The 21,657-nt window shown below is 44.7% G+C and overlaps 2 protein-coding genes and 8 non-coding genes across 13 annotated transcripts; 2 read left to right on the top strand and 8 right to left on the bottom strand.

The window, feature by feature from the left end:
- Positions 1-1,313: 1,313 nt before the first annotated feature.
- On the bottom strand, positions 1,314-1,384 carry trnag-gcc (transfer RNA glycine (anticodon GCC)). The gene has a single exon. It is a non-coding gene; the product is annotated as a tRNA-Gly (tRNA).
- An 8,652-nt stretch (positions 1,385-10,036) lies between these two features.
- Positions 10,037-10,143, bottom strand: LOC141382059 (U6 spliceosomal RNA). Its single transcript, XR_012403003.1, has one exon. It is a non-coding gene; the product is annotated as a U6 spliceosomal RNA (small nuclear RNA).
- A 420-nt stretch (positions 10,144-10,563) lies between these two features.
- LOC137490801 (U6 spliceosomal RNA) lies at positions 10,564-10,670 on the bottom strand. The gene has a single exon (XR_011010863.2). It is a non-coding gene; the product is annotated as a U6 spliceosomal RNA (small nuclear RNA).
- Positions 10,671-11,083: 413 nt separating this feature from the next.
- LOC137490802 (U6 spliceosomal RNA) lies at positions 11,084-11,190 on the bottom strand. The gene has a single exon (XR_011010864.2). It is a non-coding gene; the product is annotated as a U6 spliceosomal RNA (small nuclear RNA).
- A 423-nt stretch (positions 11,191-11,613) lies between these two features.
- LOC141382049 (U6 spliceosomal RNA) lies at positions 11,614-11,720 on the bottom strand. The gene has a single exon (XR_012402993.1). It is a non-coding gene; the product is annotated as a U6 spliceosomal RNA (small nuclear RNA).
- A 420-nt stretch (positions 11,721-12,140) lies between these two features.
- Positions 12,141-12,247, bottom strand: LOC137490798 (U6 spliceosomal RNA). Its single transcript, XR_011010860.2, has one exon. It is a non-coding gene; the product is annotated as a U6 spliceosomal RNA (small nuclear RNA).
- Positions 12,248-12,665: 418 nt separating this feature from the next.
- On the bottom strand, positions 12,666-12,772 carry LOC141382024 (U6 spliceosomal RNA). Its single transcript, XR_012402965.1, has one exon. It is a non-coding gene; the product is annotated as a U6 spliceosomal RNA (small nuclear RNA).
- Positions 12,773-13,192: 420 nt separating this feature from the next.
- LOC137494749 (U6 spliceosomal RNA) lies at positions 13,193-13,299 on the bottom strand. The gene has a single exon (XR_011014695.2). It is a non-coding gene; the product is annotated as a U6 spliceosomal RNA (small nuclear RNA).
- Positions 13,300-14,011: 712 nt separating this feature from the next.
- Positions 14,012-16,215, top strand: LOC101884708 (uncharacterized). 3 transcript variants are annotated; one of them, XM_017355755.4, is made up of 5 exons: positions 14,012-14,133; positions 14,808-15,340; positions 15,444-15,556; positions 15,783-15,863; positions 15,985-16,215. In XM_017355755.4, the coding sequence occupies exons 2-5, from the start codon at positions 14,808-14,810 to the stop codon at positions 16,017-16,019; spliced, it is 762 nt and encodes a 253-aa protein (XP_017211244.2). In that variant the 5' UTR covers positions 14,012-14,133; the 3' UTR covers positions 16,020-16,215. The 3 variants fall into 3 exon arrangements, with proteins under 3 accessions (XP_017211244.2, XP_017211243.2, XP_068076533.2); XM_017355754.4 differs by having other exon boundaries at positions 15,982-16,149; XM_068220432.2 differs by having other exon boundaries at positions 15,783-16,075.
- LOC141381644 (uncharacterized) lies at positions 15,981-20,970 on the top strand. Of its 2 annotated transcripts, XM_073947365.1 has the most exons (10): positions 15,981-16,015; positions 16,429-16,523; positions 16,604-17,064; positions 17,283-17,610; positions 17,745-18,498; positions 18,584-18,793; positions 18,885-19,153; positions 19,334-19,593; positions 19,712-19,957; positions 20,050-20,970. In XM_073947365.1, exons 2-10 carry the CDS (start codon positions 16,509-16,511, stop codon positions 20,840-20,842), a joined length of 3,336 nt encoding a protein of 1,111 aa, XP_073803466.1. In that variant the 5' UTR covers positions 15,981-16,015; positions 16,429-16,508; the 3' UTR covers positions 20,843-20,970. The 2 variants fall into 2 exon arrangements, with proteins under 2 accessions (XP_073803466.1, XP_073803465.1); XM_073947364.1 differs by lacking the exon at positions 15,981-16,015 and having other exon boundaries at positions 16,242-16,523.
- The last annotated feature ends 687 nt before the right edge of the window (positions 20,971-21,657 follow it).

Below are 21,657 nucleotides of genomic sequence, written 5' to 3'. Positions count from 1 at the left end.
TTTTTCCAGAGCTGGAAGAGTAGCAACACAAAACCACACTTGCATTGGGCAGGAATCGGACCAGGGTCTCCCGCGTGGCAGGGGAGAATTCTACCACTGAACCACCAATGCTGATATGCTTATGCTGGATCCCTATTGGGGTGTGATTGCTGCAAGGCTGTTACCCAGAGCTGGAAGAGTAGCAACACAAAATAGGAAATGCATTGGCCGGGAATCGGACCCGGGTCTCCCGCGTGGCAGGCAAGAATTCTTCCACTGAACCACCAATGCTGACCGATGTCATGTTTTGCCTTTTTGTTGTGTGAGTGCTAAAAGGCCGTCAACCAGAGCTGGAAGAGTAGCTACTCAAAAAAGGGATTGCATTGGCCGGGAATCAGACCCGGGTCTCCCACGCAGCAGATGAGTATTCTACCACTGAACCACCTATGCTGACTGAAGTTGATTTTTGGCTTTGTGTTGTGTGAGTGCTAAAAGGCCGTCAACCAGAGCTGAAAAAGGAGCCACACAAAACCACACTTGTATTAGCCGGGAATCGACTCAAGGTCTGCCGCGTGGCAGGTGAGAATTCTACCACTGAACAACCAATTCTGATATGCTTATTCTGCAGCCCTAGTGGGGTGTGATTGATGCAAGGCTGTTACCCAAAGCTGGAAGAGTAGCAACACAAAAAAAGGATTTACATTGGTTGGGAATCTAACCAGGTTCTTTCACAGGGGAGGCGAGAAATCTACCACTGAACCACCATTGCTGATATGCTTATTCTGCAGCCCTAGTGGGGTGTGATTGATGCAAGGCTGTTACCCAAAGCTGGAAGAGTAGCAACACAAAACAGCACTTGCATTGGCCAGGAATCAGACCCAGGTCTCCCGCATGGCAGGCGAGAATTCTACCACTGAACCACCATTGCTGATATGCTTATTCTGCAGCCCTAGTGGGGTGTGATTGATGCAAGGCTGTTACCCAAAGCTGGAAGAGTAGCAACACAAAACAGCACTTGCATTGGCCAGGAATCGGACCCGGGTCTCCCGCGTGGCAAGCGAGAATTCTACCACTGAACCACCAATGCTGATATGCTTATTGTGCAGCCCTAGTGGGGTGTGATTACTGCAAGGCTGTTACCCAGAGCTGGAAGAGTAGCTACACACAACAGGAATTGTAATGGACAGGAATCGGACCACGGTCTTCTGTGTGGCAGGCATGAAATCTACCATTGAAGTAACAATGCTGATATGCTTATACTGCAGCCCTAGTGGGGTGTGATTGATGCAAGGCTGTTACCCAGAGCTGGAAGAGTAGCAACACAAAACAGGAATTGCATTGGCCGGGAATCGGACCCGGGTCTCCCGCGTGGCAGGCAAGAATTCTACCACTGAACCACCAATGCTGACCCATGGTGTTGCTTGCTTTTGTGTTGTGTGAGTGCTAAAAGGCCGTCAACCAGAGCTGAAAAAGGAGCCACACAAAACTGCACTTGTATTAGGCGGAAGGCGACTCAAGGTCTACCGCGAGGCAGTCGAGAATTCTACAACTAAACCACCAATGCTGATATGGTTTTACTGCAGCCCTATTGGGGTGTGATTGCTGCAAGGCTGTTACCCAGCGCTGGAAGAGTAGCAACCAAAATCAGAAGGTGCATTGGCCAGGAATCGGACCCGGGTCTCCCGCGTGGCAGGCGAGAAGTCTACCACTGAACGACCAATGCTGACCCATGTTGTTCCTTGCCTTTATGTTGTGTGAGTGCTAAAAGGCCATCAACCAGAGCTGAAACAGGAGCCACTCAAAACCGCAATTGTATTAGCCGGGAATCAACTCTAGGTCTCCTGCGTGGCAGGCGAGCATTCTACTACTGAACCACCAATGCTGATATGCCTATTCTGCAGCCCTAGTGGGGTGTGATTGATGCAAAGCTGATACCCAGAGCTGGAAGAGTAGCTACACAAATCAGGAATTGTAATGGATGGGAATCCGACCAGGGTCTTCTGTGTGGCAGGCAAGAAATCTACCACTGAACCACCAATACTGATATGCTTATACTGCGCCCCTAGTGGGGTGTGGTTGATGCAAGGCTGTTACCCAGAGCTGGAAGAGTAGCAACACAAAACTGTAATTGCTTTGGCCAGGAATCGGACCCGGGTTTCCGCATGGCAGGTGAGAATTCTTCCACTGAACCACCAATGCTGATATGCTTATACTACTGTCCTAGTGGGGTGTGATTGCTGCAAAGCTGTTACCTAGAGCTGGAAGAGTAGCAACACAAAAAAGGAATTGCATTGGCCGGGAATCGGATCTGGGTCTCCCGCATGGTAGGCAAGAATTCTACCACTAAGCCACCAATGCTGACCGATATTATTTTTTGCCTTTGTGTTGTGTGAGTGCTAAAAGGCTGTCAACCAGAGCTGAAAAAGGAGCCACTCAAAACTGCACTTGTATTAGCCGGGAAGCGACTCAAGGTCTACCGCGTGGCAGGCGACAGTTCTACCACTGAACCACGAATGCTGATATGGTTTTACTGCAGCCCTAGTGGGGTGTGATTGCTGCAAGGCTGTTACCCAGAGCTGGAAGAGTAGCAACACAAAACAGGAATTGCATTGGCCGGGAATCAAACTCGGGTCTCCCACGTGGCAATCGAGAATTCTACCACTGAGCCACCAATGCTTACCGATATAGTTTTTTGCCTTTGTGGTGTGTGAGTGCTAAAAGGCAGTCAAACAGAGCTGAAAAAGGAGCCACAAAAAACCACACTTGTATTAGCCAGGAATAGACTCTAGGTCCACCGTGTGGCAGGCGAGAATTTTACCACTGAACCACCAATGCTGATATGGTTTTACTACAGCCCTAGTGGGGTGTGATTGCTGCAAGGCTGATATCCAGAGCTGGAAGAGTAGCAACACAAAACAGGATATTCATTAGCCGGGAATCGGACCCGGGTCTCGCGCGTGGCAGGCAAGAACTCTACCACTTAGCCACCAATGCTGACCCATGTTCTTCCCTGCCTTTGTGTTGTGTGAGTGCTAAAAAGATGTCAACCAGAGCTGAAACAGGAGCCACACAAAACCACACTTGTATTAGTCGGGAATCGACTCAAGGTCTCCCGCGAAGCAGGCGAGAATTCTACCACTGAACCACCAATAATGATATGCTTATACTGCGCCCCTAGTGGGGTGTGATTGCTGCAAGGCTGTTACCCAGAGCTGGAAGAGTAGCTACACAAAACAGGAATTGTAATGGATGGGAATCGGACCAGGGTCTTCTGTGTGGCAGGCAAGAAATCTACCACTGAACCACCAATGCTGATAAGCCCTAACTGCAGCCCTAGTGGGGTGTGATTGCTGCAAGGCTGATACCCAGAGCTGGAAGAGTAGCAACACAAAACAGGAATTGCATTGACCGGTAATCGGACCCAGGTCTCCCACGTGGCAGGCGAGAATTCTACCACTGAACCACCAATGCTGATATGCTTATGTTACAGCCCTAGTGGGGTGTGATTACTGCAAGGCTGTTACCCAGAGCTGGAAGAGTAGCTACACAAAACAGGAATTGTAATGGACGGGAATCGGACCATGGTCTTCTGTGTGGCAGGCAAGTAATCTACCACTGAACCAACAATGCTGATATGCTTTTACTGCGGCCCTAGTGGGGTGTCATTGATGCAAGGCTGTTACCCAGAGCTGGAAGAGTAGCTACACATAACAAGAATTGTAATGGATGGGAATCGGACCCGGGTCTCCCGCGTGGCAGGCGAGCATTCTACCACTGAACCACCAACACTGATATGCTTATTCTGCATCCCTAGTGGGGTGTGATTGATGCAAAGCTGTTACCCAGAGCTGGAAGAGTAGTAACACAAAACAGGAATTACAATGGCCGGGAATCGGACCCGGGTCTCCCGTGTGGCAGGCAAGAATTCTACCACTGAACCACCAATGCTGACCCATGCTCTACCTTGCCATTGTGTTGTGTGAGTGCTAAAAGGCCGTCAACCAGAGCTGAAACAGGAGCCACACAAAGCTGCACTTGTATTAGCTGGGGATCGACTCAAATTCTCCCGCACATGCAGGTAAGAAATCTACCACTGAACCACCAATACATATTTGCTTATACTGCGCCCCTAGTGGGGTGTGATTGCTGCAAAGCTCTTACCCAGAGCTGGAAGAGTAGCAACACAAAACAGCAATTGCATTGGCCGGGAATCGGACCTGGGTCTCCCACATAGCAGGTGAGAATTTTACCACTGAGCCACCAATGCTTACCAATAAAGTAATTTGCCTTTGTAGTGTGTGAGTGCTAAAAGGCCGTCAACCAGAGCTGAAAAAGGAGCCACACAAAATCACGCTTGTATTATCCAGGGATTGACTCTAGGTCTACCGCATGGCAGGCAAGAATTCTACCACTGAACCACCAATGCTGATATGGTTTTACTATAGCCCTAATGGGGTGTGATTGCTGCAAGGCTGATTTCCAGAGTTGGAAGAGTAGCAACACAAAACAGGATTTGCATTGGCCGGGAATCGGACCCGGGTCTCCCGCATGGCAGGCGAGAACTCTACCACTGACCCACCAATGCTGACCCATGTCATTCCTTGTCTTTGTGTTGTGTGAGTGCTAAAAGGCCGTCAACCAGAGGTGAAAAAGGAGCCACACAAAACCGCACTTGTATTAGCCGGGAATCGACTCAAGGTCTCCCGCGTAGCAGGCTAGAATTCTACCGCTGAACCACCAATACTGATTTGCCTATACTGCCCCCCTAGTGGGGTGTGATTGCTGCAAGGCTGTTACCCAGAGCTGGAAGAGTAGTAATACAAAACAGGAACTGCATTGGTCGGAAATCGGACCCGGGTCTCCCGCGTGGCAGGCGAGAATTCTACCACTGAACAACCATTACTGATATGCCTAGCCTCCAGGCCTAGTGGGGTGTGATTGATGCAAGGCTGTTACCCAGAGCTGGAAGAGTAGCAACACAAAACAGGTATCGCATTGGCCAGGAATCGGACCCGGGTCTCCCTCGTCGCAGGCGAGAATTTTACCACTGAACCACCTATGCTGACCAATGTTGTTTTTTGGCTTTGTGTTGTGTAAGTGCTAAAAGGCAGTCAACCAGAGCTGAAAAAGGAGCCACACAAAATGGCACTTGTATTAGCCGTGAATCGACTCTAGGTCTACCATGTGGTAGGCGAGAATTCTACCACTGAACCACCAATGCTGATAAGCTTTTACTGCAGCCCTAGTGGGGTGTGATTGCTGCAAGGCTGTTACCCAGAGCTGGAAGAGTAGCAACACAAAAAAGGAATGGCATTGGCTGGGAATCGGACACGGGTCTCCGGCATGGCAGGGTAGAATTCAACCACTGAACCACCAATGCTGATATGCTTTTGGTGCTGCCCTAACGGGGTGTGATTGATGCAAAGCTGTTACCCAGAGCTGGAAGAGTAGCAACACAAGAGAGGAATTGCATTGGACAGAAATCGGCCTCGGGTCGCCCGCAAGGCAGGCAAGAATTCTACCACTGAACCACTAATGCTGACCCATGTTCTTCCTTGCCTTTGTGTTGTGTGAGTGCTTAAAGGCCGTCAACCAGAGCTGGAAGAGGAGCCACACAAAACAGCAATTGCATTAGCAGGGAATCGAACCCAGGTCTCCCACATGGCAGGCAAGATTTCTACCAAAAGCACCAATGTTGATATGGTTATGCTACTGCCCTAGTGGGGTGTGATTGCTGCAAGGCTGTTAGCCTTCCAGCTGGAAGAGTATCAACACAAAACAAGAATTGCATTGGTCGGGAATCAGACCCGGGTCTCCTGCATGGCAGGCGAGAATTCTACCACTGAACCACCAATACTGACCAATGTTGTTTCTTGCCTTTGTGTTGTGTGGCTGCCACAAGGCTGTTACTTGCAGCTGGAAGAGTACCCACACAAACGAGCAACTGCATTGGCCGGGAATCGGACCTGGGTTTCCCGCCTGGCAGGGGAGAATTCTACCACTGAACCTCCAATCCTGAAACACGTGTTCTCCTGCTGAAGGATTCGGATTTCTGCTTTCCAATCTGTCTCATCATGGACCAACGTTTATCCTTTTCTTATCATCTTATTTCTCATGATTTTTTTTATTAAATATAATTATTTCATCATTTGAATGAGTATTTAACTGTGAAATTATTTTAATTAATGAATAAGTTAACACATTGCTTAATATAAGAATGTTCAGTGCATTTGCCTGTCTCTTTATAACTATTATCAGAAGCCACCAAACTAGGTCAGAGGTCACGGAGACCTTAAGTGGAACTGAGGGCTGAGGACTGGAATCAACTGTTTCTATTGTTATTTCTATGAGTTAATACTAATCTAAAATGTCTAAAGTGATTTTGCTGTTTTTATGGTTAATTCTTTTAAAGTAATTCTACTTTTTATTCAAGATAGACTATGACTATGATAAGAATATAACTGCCTGAATGTAGACTATACCAATTTTTAACCAGTTTTCATAAAGATGGCTGAGAGTACACTCAGCCTTGAATAAGTAACAGATTATACTTTAAGTGTGTGTGTTCTATTTGATTGTTGATCCGTTTCACAGGTCTGGAGTCAGCTTTAATCAGTCTAAGGGATGTCTGACGTTTATGCTTAAACGTGCAGTAGGTGATTATCTTATAAGACAATCACTAATTTTTGTTCTGGTTAAAAGTCTCTTCACTGTACAATAGTAATGATTACAGTAAATGATCTAAATGTGTTTATATGTATTTTTATATTCTGGGTAAAGCATACTACAAAAAAATGTTCATCCAATTAAATAGAGTCGGACTGTCATCTCCCATAATTCCGATAAGCAGGTCAGGCTGTCTATCAGCAAATGTAGATTCCGACTTCTGTGCATCTTTTCACGCATATCCGCCATTAGCGTGTGCCCGTCTGTATAAGCGACCGCGCGCGGTCCCGAGACGGACCGGGAGAAATCAAATGCTGAATTAAAACTTTTAAAAACCTGAATCAATATTGTAGTTGCTTTAGCACGCTGAAGGAAGGACAACACCATGGCGGAAGTATTACTATTAGAGAGGTAATGTTCTGTTTTAAAACTATTTTAGTCAGGCTAAGCTGATGTTAGATTGTGTTGTGTTATAAATGACTTATATGCACAGACGTGTTGTTCAGCCACTGAAATCTCGCGGTGAAATATTGATGTGATTATTTTCAGTTTCATAAGGTCATTTTACAGCATTGATAATGATTTATAGAAATATTTATATTTAGTTTAACAACAAAACATCAGCAAATAGCGCTTTTCAGCCTAACCTGCTTTATTGAGCTGAAGTTGCTTTTATATTTACGTTTGGTCATTTTTGAACAATGACAGCCTTCCTATACTGTTTATCGCTACTCTGAATATTCACTCTGAAATAGCATGTAAGTGTGGCTAAGTAATAAATGTAATTCCTGCATGGCGCTGGCACTAACTAACTGGCAAATGACATGAACTAGTGGGGTTGTCTGTCTGCTGTTGTGACGCGGTGCGCGCGTTCGCGATTTCAGGGGGTGTGGCTTTAAATCACAGTCCCTCGCCGCCGTCCAAAGATAATATGCTAAGCGGTTAGCATTTTGGCAGATCACCTACTGAACCTTTAAGATATTGTTAAGAATATACGCACAAACCCCACGTGGAAATTCTCCTAGTCTATCTGTGTTTTAACCAATCAGGCTAGAACACCTATATGTATGACGCAGTTAATGCAATATGTGAGAGTATAATTGTTATTGATTGGTGATTGTAAGCAGAGCGGCCTAGGAACTCATTGCGAGAGTTGAAGCTGGTTTCAGCTGATGAAACTGCAAACTATCTTCTGTAAACTTGATTTATTTATTTAAATCTCTGACTCTGGCTCTTTTTTATATACCTGACTGGTCATTCTTTGGGTTAAACTGTATACTATCCCTACAGTTTTGGTGGAGGACGCGTGGCACTTGTTTACTGGTGACACCATTGATCAATCAACAAAAAGAAATGTAGAAAGATTTAAAATATTATAGACTAGGGATGGTCTGTGGAGTAGTGGGTAGTAACAGAACGCTGTTGGGTTCTCATTCAGACGTGAATGAAAGGCAAAATTTTGTGGTAGATTTGTGTGGAATCCCCTTGTGAGCTGGTGCATTTTGCGGTACACCTATAACGATAGTAATAAGTATAACAGCAGTTGAGGGGTGTACCTCCTCCACCCAGAGTTAAGTACTCAGTGACGGGTGTGTAAGAGGCTTTTAGGACATTCTCGGGGATAAAACTTGGACTGGTTTTTATTTAGTAGTGGACTAAATTAACCCGAGATTGTAATTAGTTCCACCACTGCTATCTTGCTGTTTCACAGACAAAAGGGCCCGAATCCTAAGAATAGAGTAGGTCAGATTATTAGGGAAAGAAATAGTTAAATAAATAAATAAATTCTTAAATAACATCTTAATCGGTATCCATTAGATAGTAGTGGCCACAAAAGTCAGACAAGAAACCTAGAAATATTAGGGCGAGGTTGATTGATCAATGATGCACCAGGAGCAATCCCGAAAAAAAATATGACCCTAACTGGATTGGACCGATCTGGACAGTTTCCACATCTTGGGATGGTTTGCAGATTAATCAAGCAAAAGCTAAGCGCTGTTAGTAAGATTTCATTCTCAATTTCTTGTTGCTTTTGGTGTTAAACTCTGATATAAAAAGAAACAGATGAGAGCAGAATGCAGTAAATGGCTCAGCTAAGCTCTCAGGTTTAAAATGATTTTAGAACCGATTTTAAGATAAAAAATGCCTTTGGCAATTAATTGTCAATGAAAAGCTAAAATCTAAATATTGAGTGTCTAGTAGCCAAAAACTAAGCACAGAAACTGACAGTAACATTATGGGAGTAAAGAATAGCTTATGTTTTGTCTTAGAAGAAAAGATTCTGTGTGAGTGCACTGTTATCTTGATTTAGCCCTCACCATGACTTTTGACTTTTGGCTGTAAAAGTAACAGAGACATGTCTGTATAAAAAATGTGCCATGTAAGTCTGTGCAAACAAGCAGCTTTATGGTTGGATTTAAATATTTTTAGTAATATATAAGTAACATAAATGGGGGTTGAAATAATACTTTGATGGATGCAGTTAACCCCTGAAAGATCTAAAACTGTTGTTGACTGTAACAGCATTACTTTGAAAAAGCATGTCAACTCTGTTTTATATGTTTTAGGACGGGCTTGAGTAAAAGATTACAATAAAATTATGTTATTGAAGTTAATGTTATGTTTAATGTATGTTTAAATTGAGTAAACATACATTAACAGTTCTGGATTGCTCAAAACTCTCTTTCTCTCTCATTAGATATCAGCTATGAGCTGCTATCTGCCTGTTCCATGACAACTGATAATCACAGTGTTCAGTTGGAAATGACATTATGTCAGAGTATAATTGTTATTGATTGGTGATTGTAAGCAGAGCAGCCTAGGAACTTATTGCGAGTGTTGAAGCTGGCTTCTGATGATGAAACTGCAAACTATCTTAGGTAAACTTGATTTATTTATTTATTTGAATCTCTGACTCTAGCTCTTCATCATCTATCAGACTGGTCATTCTTTGGGTTAAACTGTAAACTATCCCAACAGCTAAAACCCTGCTCATGCACCATTTGGAATCGTAAAAAACCTTTTGTCTTTTCTCCTTTCTATCCTAGAGCCATGTTCCCACTTGTATCCCGTGCTTTACAGAGCTTTGGCCCTGTCAGTGCTAAGCACACTGATTGATGCAGTAGGTCACCAAGTTTATGGACGGGGGGAAATTAGAGTGTCAGGATAGCCTATGGCAAAGTCCCACTAAAGCAAGGGCTTTGGAAGTGCATTAGCACAACAAAACAAACGATCAGAGCATCCCACATTCGTTTTCACCATGCATGTAGACTTTCCAGTTGACCCAGCAGCACCTCCCACGATTTGCTAAATCCATCCTCATGCACCATTTGGAATCGTGAAAAGCCTTTTGTCTTTTTTCATTTCTGTACTTTTACCCACGCACTAAAAAAGCAATATGGAGCGCTTCACGGATTTGCGTGTCATCCTTTCGCAGGGGCCATGCTAATCGTCTCTGTATCGATCCAATTTTAGTATATGTGCCACCGTAGCAAGCACAGACCAGTGGGCAGGCTCAGGGCATATGTACGCCTCGAGTCCCAGCAATGTTCCTTCAAGGTGGTGGGACCCGAAGAGCCATGTTCCCACTTGTATGCCGTGCACTACAGAGCTTTGGCCCTGTCAGTGCTAGGCACACTGATTGATGCAGTAGGTCACCAAGTTTATGGACAGGGGGAAATTAGAGTGTCAGGATAGCCTATGGCAAAGTCCCACTAAAGCAAGGGCTTTGGAAGTGCATTAGCACAACAAAGCAAACGATCAAAGCATCCCACATTCGTTTTCACCATGCATGTAGACTTTCCAGTTGACCCAGCAGCACCTCCCACGATTTGCTAAACCCATCCTCATGCACCATTTGGAATCGTGAAAAGCCTTTTGTCTTTTTTCATTTCTGTACTTTTACCCACGCACTAAAACAGCAATATGGATCGCTTCACGGATTTGCGTGTCATCCTTTCGCAGGGACCATGCTAATCTTCTCTGTATCAATCCAATTTTAGTATATGTGCCACCGTAGTGAGCACTCAGGCTCAGGGCATATGTACGCCTCGAGTCCCAGCAATGTTCCTCCAAGGTGGTGGGACCTGGAGAGCCATGTTCCCACTTGTATGCCGTGCACTACAGAGCTTTGGCCCTGTCAGTGCAAGGCACACTGATTGATGCAGTAGGTCACCAAGTTTATGGACAGGGGGAAATTAGAGTGTCAGGATAGCCTATGGCAAAGTCCCAGTAAAGCAAGGGCTTTGGAAGTGCATTGGTTGCACAACAAAGCAAACGATCAAAGCATCCCACATTCGTTTTCACCATGCATGTAGACTTTCCAGTTGACCCAGCAGCACCTCCCACGATTTGCTAAACCCATCCTCATGCACCATTTGGAATCGTGAAAAGCCTTTTGTCTTTTTTCATTTCTGTACTTTTACCCACGCACTAAAACAGCAATATGGAGCGCTTCACGGATTTGCGTGTCACCCTTTCGCAGGGGCCATGCTAATCTTCTCTGTATCGATCCAATTTTAGTATATGTGCCACCGTAGCGAGCACGGACGAGTGGACAGGCTCAGGGCATATGTACGCCTCGAGTCCCAGCAATGTTCCTCCAAGGTGGTGGGACCTGGAGAGCCATGTTCCCACTTGTATGCCGTGCACTACAGAGCTTTGGCCCTGTCAGTGCTAGGCACACTGATTGATGCAGTAGGTCACCAAGTTTATGGACAGGGGGAAATTAGAGTGTCAGGATAGCCTATGGCAAAGTCCCAGTAAAGCAAGGGCTTTGGAAGTGCATTGGTTGCACAACAAAGCAAACGATCAAAGCATCCCACATTCGTTTTCACCATGCATGTAGACTTTCCAGTTGACCCAGCAGCACCTCCCACGATTTGCTAAACCCATCCTCATGCACCATTTGGAATCGTGAAAAGCCTTTTGTCTTTTTTCATTTCTGTACTTTTACCCACGCACTAAAACAGCAAATTGGAGCGCTTCACGGATTTGCGTGTCATCCTTTCGCAGGGGCTATGCTAATCTTCTCTGTATCGATCCAATTTTAGTATATGTGCCACCGTAGCAAGCACAGACCAGCGGTCAGGCTCAGGGCATATTTACGCCTCGAGTCCCAGCAATGTTCCTTCAAGGTGGTGGGACCCGAAGAGCCATGTTCCCACTTGTATGCCGTGCACTACAGAGCTTTGGCCCTGTCAGTGCTAGGCACACTGATTGATGCAGTAGGTCACCAAGTTTATGGACAGGGGGAAATTAGAGTGTCAGGATAGCCTATGGCAAAGTCCCACTAAAGCAAGGGCTTTGGAAGTGCATTAGCACAACAAAACAAACGATCAAAGCATCCCACATTCGTTTTCACCATGGATGTAGACTTTCCAGTTGACCCAGCAGCACCTCCCACGATTTGCTAAACCCATCCTCATGCACCATTTGGAATCGTGAAAAGCCTTTTGTCTTTTTGCATTTCTGTACTTTTACCCACGCACTAAAACAGCAATATGGAGCGCTTCACGGATTTGCGTGTCATCCTTTCGCAGGGGCCATGCTAATCTTCTCTGTATCGATCCAATTTTAGTATATGTGCCACCGTAGCAAGCACAGACCAGTGGTCAGGCTCAGGGCATATGTATGCCTCGAGTCCCAGCAATGTTCCTCCAGGGTGGTGGGCACCGGAGAGCCATGTTCCCACTTGTATGCCGTGCACTACAGAGCTTTGGCCCTGTCAGTGCTAGGCACACTGATTGATGCAGTAGGTCACCAAGTTTATGGACGGGGGGAAATTAGAGTGTCAGGATAGCCTATGGCAATCCCACTAAAGCAAGGGCTTTGGAAGTGCATTAGCACAACAAAACAAATGATCAAAGCATCCCACATTCGTTGTCACCATGCATGTAGACTTTCCAGTTGACCCAGCAGCACCTCCCACTATTTGCTAAACCCATCCTCATGCACCATTTGGAATCGTGAAAAGCCTTTTGTCTTTTTTTATTTCTGTACTTTTACCCAAGCACTAAAACAGCAATATGGAGCGCTTCATGGATTTGCGTGTCATCCTTTCGCAGGGGCCATGCTAATCTTCTCTGTATCGATCCAATTTTAGTATATGTGCCACCGTAGCGAGCACAGACCAGCAGTCAGGCTCAGGGCATATGTACGCCTCGAGTCCCAGCAATGTTCCTTCAAGGTGGTGGGACCCGAAGAGCCATGTTCCCACTTGTATGCCGTGCACTACAGAGCTTTGGCCCTGTCAGTGCTAGGCACACTGATTGATGCAGTAGGTCACCAAGTTTATGGACAGGGGGAAATTAGAGTGTCAGGATAGCCTATGGCAAAATCCCACTAAAGCAAGGGCTTTGGAAGTGCATTAGCACAACAAAACAAACGATCAAAGCATCCCACATTCGTTTTCACCATGCATGTAGACTTTCCAGTTGACCCAGCAGCACCTCCCACGATTTGCTAAACCCATCCTCATGCACCATTTGGAATCGTGAAAAGCCTTTTGTCTGTTTGCATTTCTGTACTTTTACCCACGCACTAAAACAGCAATATGAAGCGCTTAACGGATTTGCGTGTCATCCTTTCGCAGGGGCCATGCTAATCTTCTCTGTATAGATCCAATTTTAGTATATGTGCCACCGTAGCGAGCACAGACCAGTGGTCAGGCTCAGGGCATATGTACGCCTCGAGTCCCAGCAATGTTCCTCCAGGGTGGTGGGAACCGGAGAGCCATGTTCCCACTTGTATGCCGTGCACTACAGAGCTTTGGCCCTGTCAGTGCTAGGCACACTGATTGATGCAGTAGGTCACCAAGTTTATGGACGGGGGGAAATTAGAGTGTCAGGATAGCCTATGGCAAAGTCCCACTAAAGCAAGGGCTTTGGAAGTGCATTAGCACAACAAAACAAACGATCAAAGCATCCCACATTCGTTTTTACCATGCATGTAGACTTTCCAGTTGACCCAGCAGCACCTCCCACGATTTACTAATTCCATCCTCATGCACCATTTGGAATCGTGAAAAGCCTTTTGTCTTTTTGCATTTCTGTACTTTTACCCACGCACTAAAACAGCAATATGGAGCGCTTCACGGATTTGCGTGTCATCCTTGCGCCTCTTGCAGGAGAATCTTCGGTTCCCTTCCCGTTCCACAGTTCCACTTTCCCTTCTTCCTGATTGGCCCGACGTCTGGCTCGGGATTGGTCGACGCAAAGTTCCACTAAGCGTGCTTCCGAATTTGGTCATGTCTTGTAGCGTGCCGTTGGCCCTTTGAGAAAGTTCCACTGAGCGTGCGCTCCGATTGGCTGCTGGGCGGGACCTCCTGGCAGCGCTATTTATAAAGTGGGGGAGAAAGCATAGCGGTACACAGTACACACGGATCCTTGGCGTTGTTTGCATCATTAACATTGGCATTGTTACGCACCTCATCACGATTAAAAAACACAATTTCAGGACATTCTGTCTTTATTTTTCTTCTTTCAAAAGGTAAGCGAGCATGCCTTTCGTGTGATTCTGCATTGTATTTGCACTGTAAAGTGACTTGGTCGTCGACGTCGTAACATCAAAATAACAAACCAGTCTAATAAAACAATATAATTTTAAAATAAGTTATTACTGTAGTAAACTCGACGGTACTTGTGGGTTTACAGTGTTTTACCTGTTTTTTTTTTTAATACAATTACTACAAGTTGCATGTTTATTGTAGAAATCGTCGTTAAGTGCCTGGTTTTATATTTTAAAAAAGTTACGTTACTACGAAGTAGCTGTTTTTGTAAATGCATTTTATTGTTATTGTACAATAATATCTTTTTGATCCCCAGCTTGTGGCTGGGGGTGTGTTGTGTGGGGGGATGGTAGGTTTTGTGTTAAGATATATATATATCTGTGTATATGTATATATATATATATATATATGTATATGTATTATATAAACATATATATATATATATATATATATATATATATATATATATATATATATATATATATATATATATACTATAAATTACTGGTGTCATGTAAAACTGCACTTTGAGTAGAATGTATTTGTTCATTTTGTTGTTAAATGTTAATTAACTTGTTTTGAACTTGAGTTTTAACCACACTGTGATTTTCTTTATTTTTTTTATAAATTTTTTGTGTGTGTGTGTCTGTTGTAGATGGACTACAGTGCCCAGTTTCGCAGGGAGGCCACCGGTGAGCTGACCCTTAAACCATCACCTGAGGCAGTAGCTCTTGCTGCTGCCTACAGAAAAAATCCCACTCCGGGCCGTTCATGGCCTGCGGCAAGGGTCAAGGAGGAGGCTATCGCTCGCGTGGCAGCAGCGGGTGGTGACTCGTCTTGTCACCAGCTCGTGCTCAGCGAAAGCGCCCTGCAGTTCGGCCAGTACCGGGGTAAAACCTTTAAATGGTTGCTTTCCAACGATGTTGGTTATGCAGCCATGGTGCTGGCCGTGCATCAGCGGGAGCGTGAGGCTGGTGACACCACCCAGTCATTCATCATGGGAAACAAAGACGCATTGCTGCGGTATGCTGGCTTGTTTCCTGTCATGATGGCTGCCATCAGCGAGCGCCGTGTCAGAGAGGGCCATGGCACACCAGCCCAGGAAGACCAGGTTCTTGTTGGTTTTGGCAACTTTGCTGCCATGTCCTTCAAGGACCTTTATGAGGCAACGGACCGTGACAGAAAAGGGTATGGGTTGACATCTGTTACAGAGTATGCAGACAGTAACATACAGTATATTGTTTGTCTCTCCAAGTGTAGTGTTTTTCAAAGGTGTTCTCTCCATTTTCAGATTTGTCAAGTGGGTAAAAAGGCAGAGTTCCAGACCTGGCACAAAGATGGAACTTTTCCAGAAATATATAAGGAGAAGAGATGCTGAGATGCTGCCAGGATCAGCACCTCCAGGCATGAATTTTACGTGACTTCATTTTGTTTTTATTATAATTGCTGTATAAACTTAACGCAGCTTTTGAAACAGCACTGAACAGTAATGACTTGACCTTGCTTAAAAGTGATTTTGTCATTTTTCCAGAATGTTTGCATACTGTAAAGTGCTTTGAAAACTATTTTTATTGTGTTAAGCACAATTGAAATAAAGATGACTTAATGCTGTTTATCCTTATGTTAACAGTGGCTGCCTCCAGCTCAGCTCCTGAGGAAGAACCATCTGATGAAGCTCTGCTTGCCGTAGTGTCACACATGGATGTTTCAGGTGGGAATTACGTGGGTTTAAATTTGCCCTTTAATTTAAGAATACTGTGTTATTTTACATTTATATGCCCTACTGGGCTATTGTACGTTATATAACCTGGTTTGTTATTATGTATTAGCAGCTTTCAGCTGGATGGTTTTGGAAGCAGTAAGGTAGGAGGTGTACTACACCTTCTGATCATCGGTAGCTAACCTGGCTTTTTCTAACCTTTATCTTTTTCTGCTTTTTACCAAATATAATGACAGCTTTTTTCTGTCTTAGGCTTTTTTCCTCACAAATTGCTTTTTTTCACCACCGACCGCCGCCATTTTTCATCCCGCTCAACATTAAACCGCTAACTTTTTATCATCACATATTTATGCTCGTCTTCATCTCATTACAATAATTTTAATCATCACATACATTGCAACAACTAATGTTAACATGTTACTAATGCTTAATTGTAGTACTAATATCTAGCAGTAGTAAATTATTATTATTTTTTATTCTGTGAGAAGTATTACTATGAGAGATTGTGCCAATTCTATGTATCTCATTTCCTTTTTTTTTGTGCCATGCACTGTAGCTGACTTGGCTCCTGAACCACCCGTCCGGCCTGAACCTGTGCCCTCTGCGTCGAAAGCTGCTGCGCCAGAAAAGCAGCCTATGCCCACAGAGGAAGTAAGTAAAATGACTAGTCAAAAATCAGACACCAAAAGAGTAGACATGTACACGATTTCTGTTTTTCCTTTCCCTTACAGCTGCTGCTGCCAGAAGGCTGGAAACAGACACTTCCCAAGGAGCAGCATTTGTGGGTCAGCAAGGCTCTTTTCACCAGAGACAAGTCTGGCAGACTGGCGCTGACTAAAAACTTGCGTCTCTGGTGGCATACTCCTGGGCCCCGTCCTTTGTATTCTCAACCTCCTTCATCACCAGATGCCTTTTATCATGCAAGGCTGTTCCTGTGGGTCCCTTATCGCTTGTGGGCATACCGGCTGCTGTGTTCACAGCCTAACTGTCGGCGTCTTGGTTTCCCGATGACGGCGTGTGGACTGTACAGGACGGTCAGGAAAGTCTTGGACGTCAGTGGCTGGTACTACATGGCTACAGAATATCTTGAATGCAGGTCCTGTAAAAAAAAGCTAGCAGCCTGGTCTCAAGATATTCTTAGCCAGCTTGATCCTGTCCACAGGGAAATGTTTCCTGCAGTCTTGACCTACAGGTTGGCACATTTATTATGATTTTATATATATATATATATATATATTTCACTTACACACACACACACACGTACAATACATGAAATGCATATAATATATTAAATAAATACTAACTAAACAGGATTATTTGTTTGAAAGCACTAGTTTTAACATGGAAAAATGTCTGTTCTGATTAGTCTGATATTTAGCTGCCTTTTTGTGTGTATTTTTTATTATATAGGCTGTCCTGTGATAAGGAGATTGTGAGGTGGATGCGGGGACGCTCACTTGGGAACAGTGCAACGTCTGCCTACCGAAGCCTGTGTGTCAGGCACAGAGAGCAATGGATTGCCCAGACAACCCATTATCTCTCTGTGGTTGGGAAGTTCCCAGACTGCACCACAGATCCCAGCAGTCTCGCTGCCCGGCTACCTCAGATGGTGCCTGTGCCTTGTCCGGCATGGCTGCTGTCAGTGTATGCTAAAGATGTACTGACACGGCTGCCTGAACTAAAGGCTAGAGTGACCTCCATCTATGGAACCATCCTAAAGATGGATTCCACTAAAAAGGTAAAAATACACACACTGATAACATCATTGCCACATTACTGTTTTGTTATTTAATTTATTTGTCACAATATGTTATTTTCCAACCGTAAAACAACAGGTCTTCTATAATATTACTATATTTCATCCTGTATTAGGTCACTAAGAAACTGGCTGGTGAGGCTGCTGGCACTGCAGCATGGGTCACAGATGTGGGCAACGAGTTTGGCCAGGTTCTCATGTGTGTCCTCACTGAGGCAGAGGGTGATGGCCTGCTTCCCATGTGCTCTGGACTCGTGGAGCGCTACCGGAGAGCTGGAGAAGTTCCTCCCCAACTTCTCTATGTGGACCGGGACTGTTGCTCTGCCACTGGGAAAGGAAAGGCGGCTGCAATGTTTAGCGAGTGGGACCAGCTCATTGTCAGGCTGGATGTGTGGCACTTCATGCGGCGGTTTACCGTTGGAGTGACCACAGACAGCCACCCGCTTTATGCACCCTTCATGAAGCGCCTCACTGCTTGCATCTTTGAATGGGATGCTTCAGATGTGGAGAGGCTAATGGAGGCCAAGCGGTTGACAGGCTGCCAGCCCACTGCCAAAGAACTGGCAAAGCATTGCCGCCGCCGCACTCGAGGGGCCCAGGAGACCATGCAGCTTCTTGAGAAGCTGCTACAAGACTTCATGGGGGCCACTGACACCATGGGGATTAGACTTCTGGACCAGGAGAGGATGCAAGAGATCTGGCAGACCCAGCAGCGCCACGTTCATTGCATCCAGGACCCGCCAGGTGTACAGCTGTACAGGAAAACAGGGCAGGTGACCAAGGAGGGGGTCATTCTGCCAGTGTATCGCTGTGCACGTGGCTCCACATCTCTGGAGTCATTCCACCTGCACCTAAATCGCTTCGTCCCAGGTTAACATTACCCAAAGAATGCCACTTGTTGTTTATTTGTGTGTTTGTACTATGATTTTACAATCATTTCTAAATTTGTTTTTAGGTACAAGTGCAAATGCTTTGCATTTTCAAATGTACCTGCTGGAAGGCCTGGTGCAGTGGAATGAGGCACGTGGGGTCGCTGCAGTAGAGGGTGCCCGCAGAGAGAACATCTGCTACGGTGGCCAGCTGCTGCAGTACTGCAATATACTGAGCCAGCAGCTCCTGGGACAGAAACTGGTGCAGGATTACACCAGCCCCGGTGAATATACAGGTATTGCATTAATGCAGACATTTTATTTTAGCTGTTTTCCAGCCATTTCTTTATTTAAAGCATTTATGCAATAAACTCTGTATTTCTACAGGAGAGCTTATTGGTGTGGAATACTTGTATTCTCAGACCAATAGAGCTCTAGAGGAAGACCTGGCTAAAGATCCTGATGTTCCCGATGACCTTCAGGATGAAGACCTACAGGCTGATCTGGAGGGCGATGAGGGGTTTGAGGATGCATACCTCGACGAGCCCACTGAATTTATGGAGCTTGAGGGCAACCTCCAAAACCCCTCTCAGCCCTCATCCCAGACAGACCCAGCAGCTGTGTCTTCCTCTCCTGCGTCGTCCAGTCAGAGCCAGGTCAATGAACACTCAAACACACTGTGTACACTGTGATGTCATGATACGTGATGATTCTGATATTTAATTTTACCACAAAGGAATGACTAACTTTGAGTAAAATTTAACAAAAAGTCATTTCATATTGGTACATTTATTTATTTATTTTTTATTAATTTGTTTGTTTGTTTTCATGTACAGATGGAGAGTGTGGGACCAGATGGCCAACCTGGATATGACCATGTCATTAGACTGGCTGACTGTCTGGTTGACCTGCGGCATCAGGTGTTTGTCACGCAGAGTATGGTAGATAAGATTGTCATGCTGTGGAACCACCTAGCAGATCATGACAAGGGACCTCTCATCTATCCTCCCCGCCACCGTGACAAACTGCTGAAGGGTCGCTTTAAGGTCAGCCATTCGAAGACCAACGTAACCCCCGGCACAGATAGTCTAAAGAGGTAGCTTTTTTTGTATTCTGTTTTTTTTATTTTTCTATTCATAGCAAGTCTTGGAACCAGCGTTATTGATGTGGTTGACTGATATGTGTCTTATGGTATGTCCCTTTTCATTTCACAGATGCTTCCTTGGTGAAGGTGGACCTGCACAGTGGCCCAGTGCAAGCCGTCTAGTGGAAGCTATCTGCCTGGCTCTCTGCAGAATCCACCCTGCCGGGCAAACCATCTCCGGAGTTCGTGTGAACCGATGGGCTGCCATTCTAAGGGACTACAGGAAGATCCGTGATGTAGTCTTGGGCAGCCCCGGAATCATGGCTCAAACTAAATTAAAACTGTTTGAGCTGAACCAGCTTACCATCTCACAGTGGTAGGTTCAGTATTTATTGTTCTTGTTTGTGTCTCCTTTCATATTCAAAATAATTTAACACCTATACTAACTATTGTCTTTTCTGTTCATAGGTTAAACGCACGAACAAAGGAGCAAGAGAGGGAGGTTTTGCAGCAGGACATCGAGGCGTTCTCTGCTCCTCTGGTGGCCCCTGTACCGCTCCCACCGGTGCTACAAAAACTGCCGGAAGCAGTCCAGCACGGACACTCGTGTTTCGAGTCTGCAATACCGCAGGATGCGTCTGGACAGGCAGCACCGCGTTCTCGAGGCCGACCGCCTCCTGTGGGCACAGCGGCAGCATCTGTCCAACCTGGTCCTCATGTCTCTCCTGGCACAGCCACTTACCTCACACCTGCCTCCACATCAGCACCTTTTGCAGCACTTGCATATACCGCAGCACTTGAATCATCTTCTGCAGGCTTTGCTAAGACTGTTGCTTTTCCTGCTGGTGCTGCACCTGTTCCTGTTCCTGCTGGTGCTGCACCTGTTCCTGCTGGTGCTGTGCCTCTTTCTGTTCCTGCTGGTGCTGCGCCTGTTACTGTTGTTGGAGTACTCGCACCAGTTGCTGCGCCAGATGAAAAGAGGGTGCCAAAGACCACAGCATGGCGGCGGAAGAAGTTGGCGGAGGCAGCCGCTGCAGCAGCAGCTCAAGGTTTGACTCCCCGAAAAAGACAAGCACCTCAGCAGTTCCTATGCCAAAAGTGTGGCCAGCCAAAAACTAAAGAATTTGGCCATAGCCAGTTCAGAGGCGTCCACTTTTGTGCAAAGGCTTCTGGGAAAACTGTGGCGCAGTGGATGGAGGAAGTTAAAAAGGAGAGACAAAATAGACTCTTAAAAATGACCAATTTTGTACATTTGTTCTAAATGTTTATTTTGTTTAAAAAAATAGATAAAAATAAAAAATAAATAAATATATATATATATTCATACTTGTATATGTTTTAGGGCTTTATGATACCTTAGAAAAATTTGATTACTTCTAAAATAACATTTCCCTAGAAAAATGCAGCTTTTTGTGTGTGTGTTAATAAATCATTTACTTAATATTAAATGGTTAAAAGATCATTTTTAGATGCAATTTAACTCCTAATTCTAAAAATTTTAAGTCTAAAAACACTGTCAAGGTGATTGGCTGTTGTCATTTTCTTTTTTCTTAACTTTTGCAGTTAGTGTTGATTTTTAGCTCTGGGTTAAGCTTTGAGCTGCTCAAGCAAATAGCTGAGCAGCAACTACTGGGAAGGTAGTTTATAAAATAATAATTTATCATACGTTTGTGATTTTTATATCCCATATACTGTTGTGATAACAAAATTAATATTTCACTATATTGTACAGCCCTAATATGTTAAAAGTATAAATAGTTATATATTTTGTGTAAATAAACTTTTCTAATTTTTGCTAATCTCTGTGTATGTTTCAGCTTTTTTTCTTTTCTTTTTTATAATATATTTGTTCAGTAGCTACAGTATCCCAAGAGTGGGTTATCTGTTGTGACTCAAATAACTTAATTTATATTACACTTTACATAATTTTTTTCTGTTCGTTTATTGCAAACAAGAGTTAAAGAACTTGTTTAATAAAATAAAACTTCCAAAAATACACTGCGTACACATATTCATGTGATGGCTTTAACATTATCATTGTGTAATTTAAGGGTCCTGTATTTTATTGATAAACAA

The sequence above is a fragment of the Danio rerio genome, chromosome 4 (genome assembly GCF_049306965.1).
Source record: "Danio rerio strain Tuebingen ecotype United States chromosome 4, GRCz12tu, whole genome shotgun sequence".
NCBI lineage: Eukaryota > Metazoa > Chordata > Actinopteri > Cypriniformes > Danionidae > Danio > Danio rerio.
The sequence above is the reverse complement of the archived record's forward strand: the minus strand, read 5'-3'. Positions and strand labels throughout refer to the sequence as shown.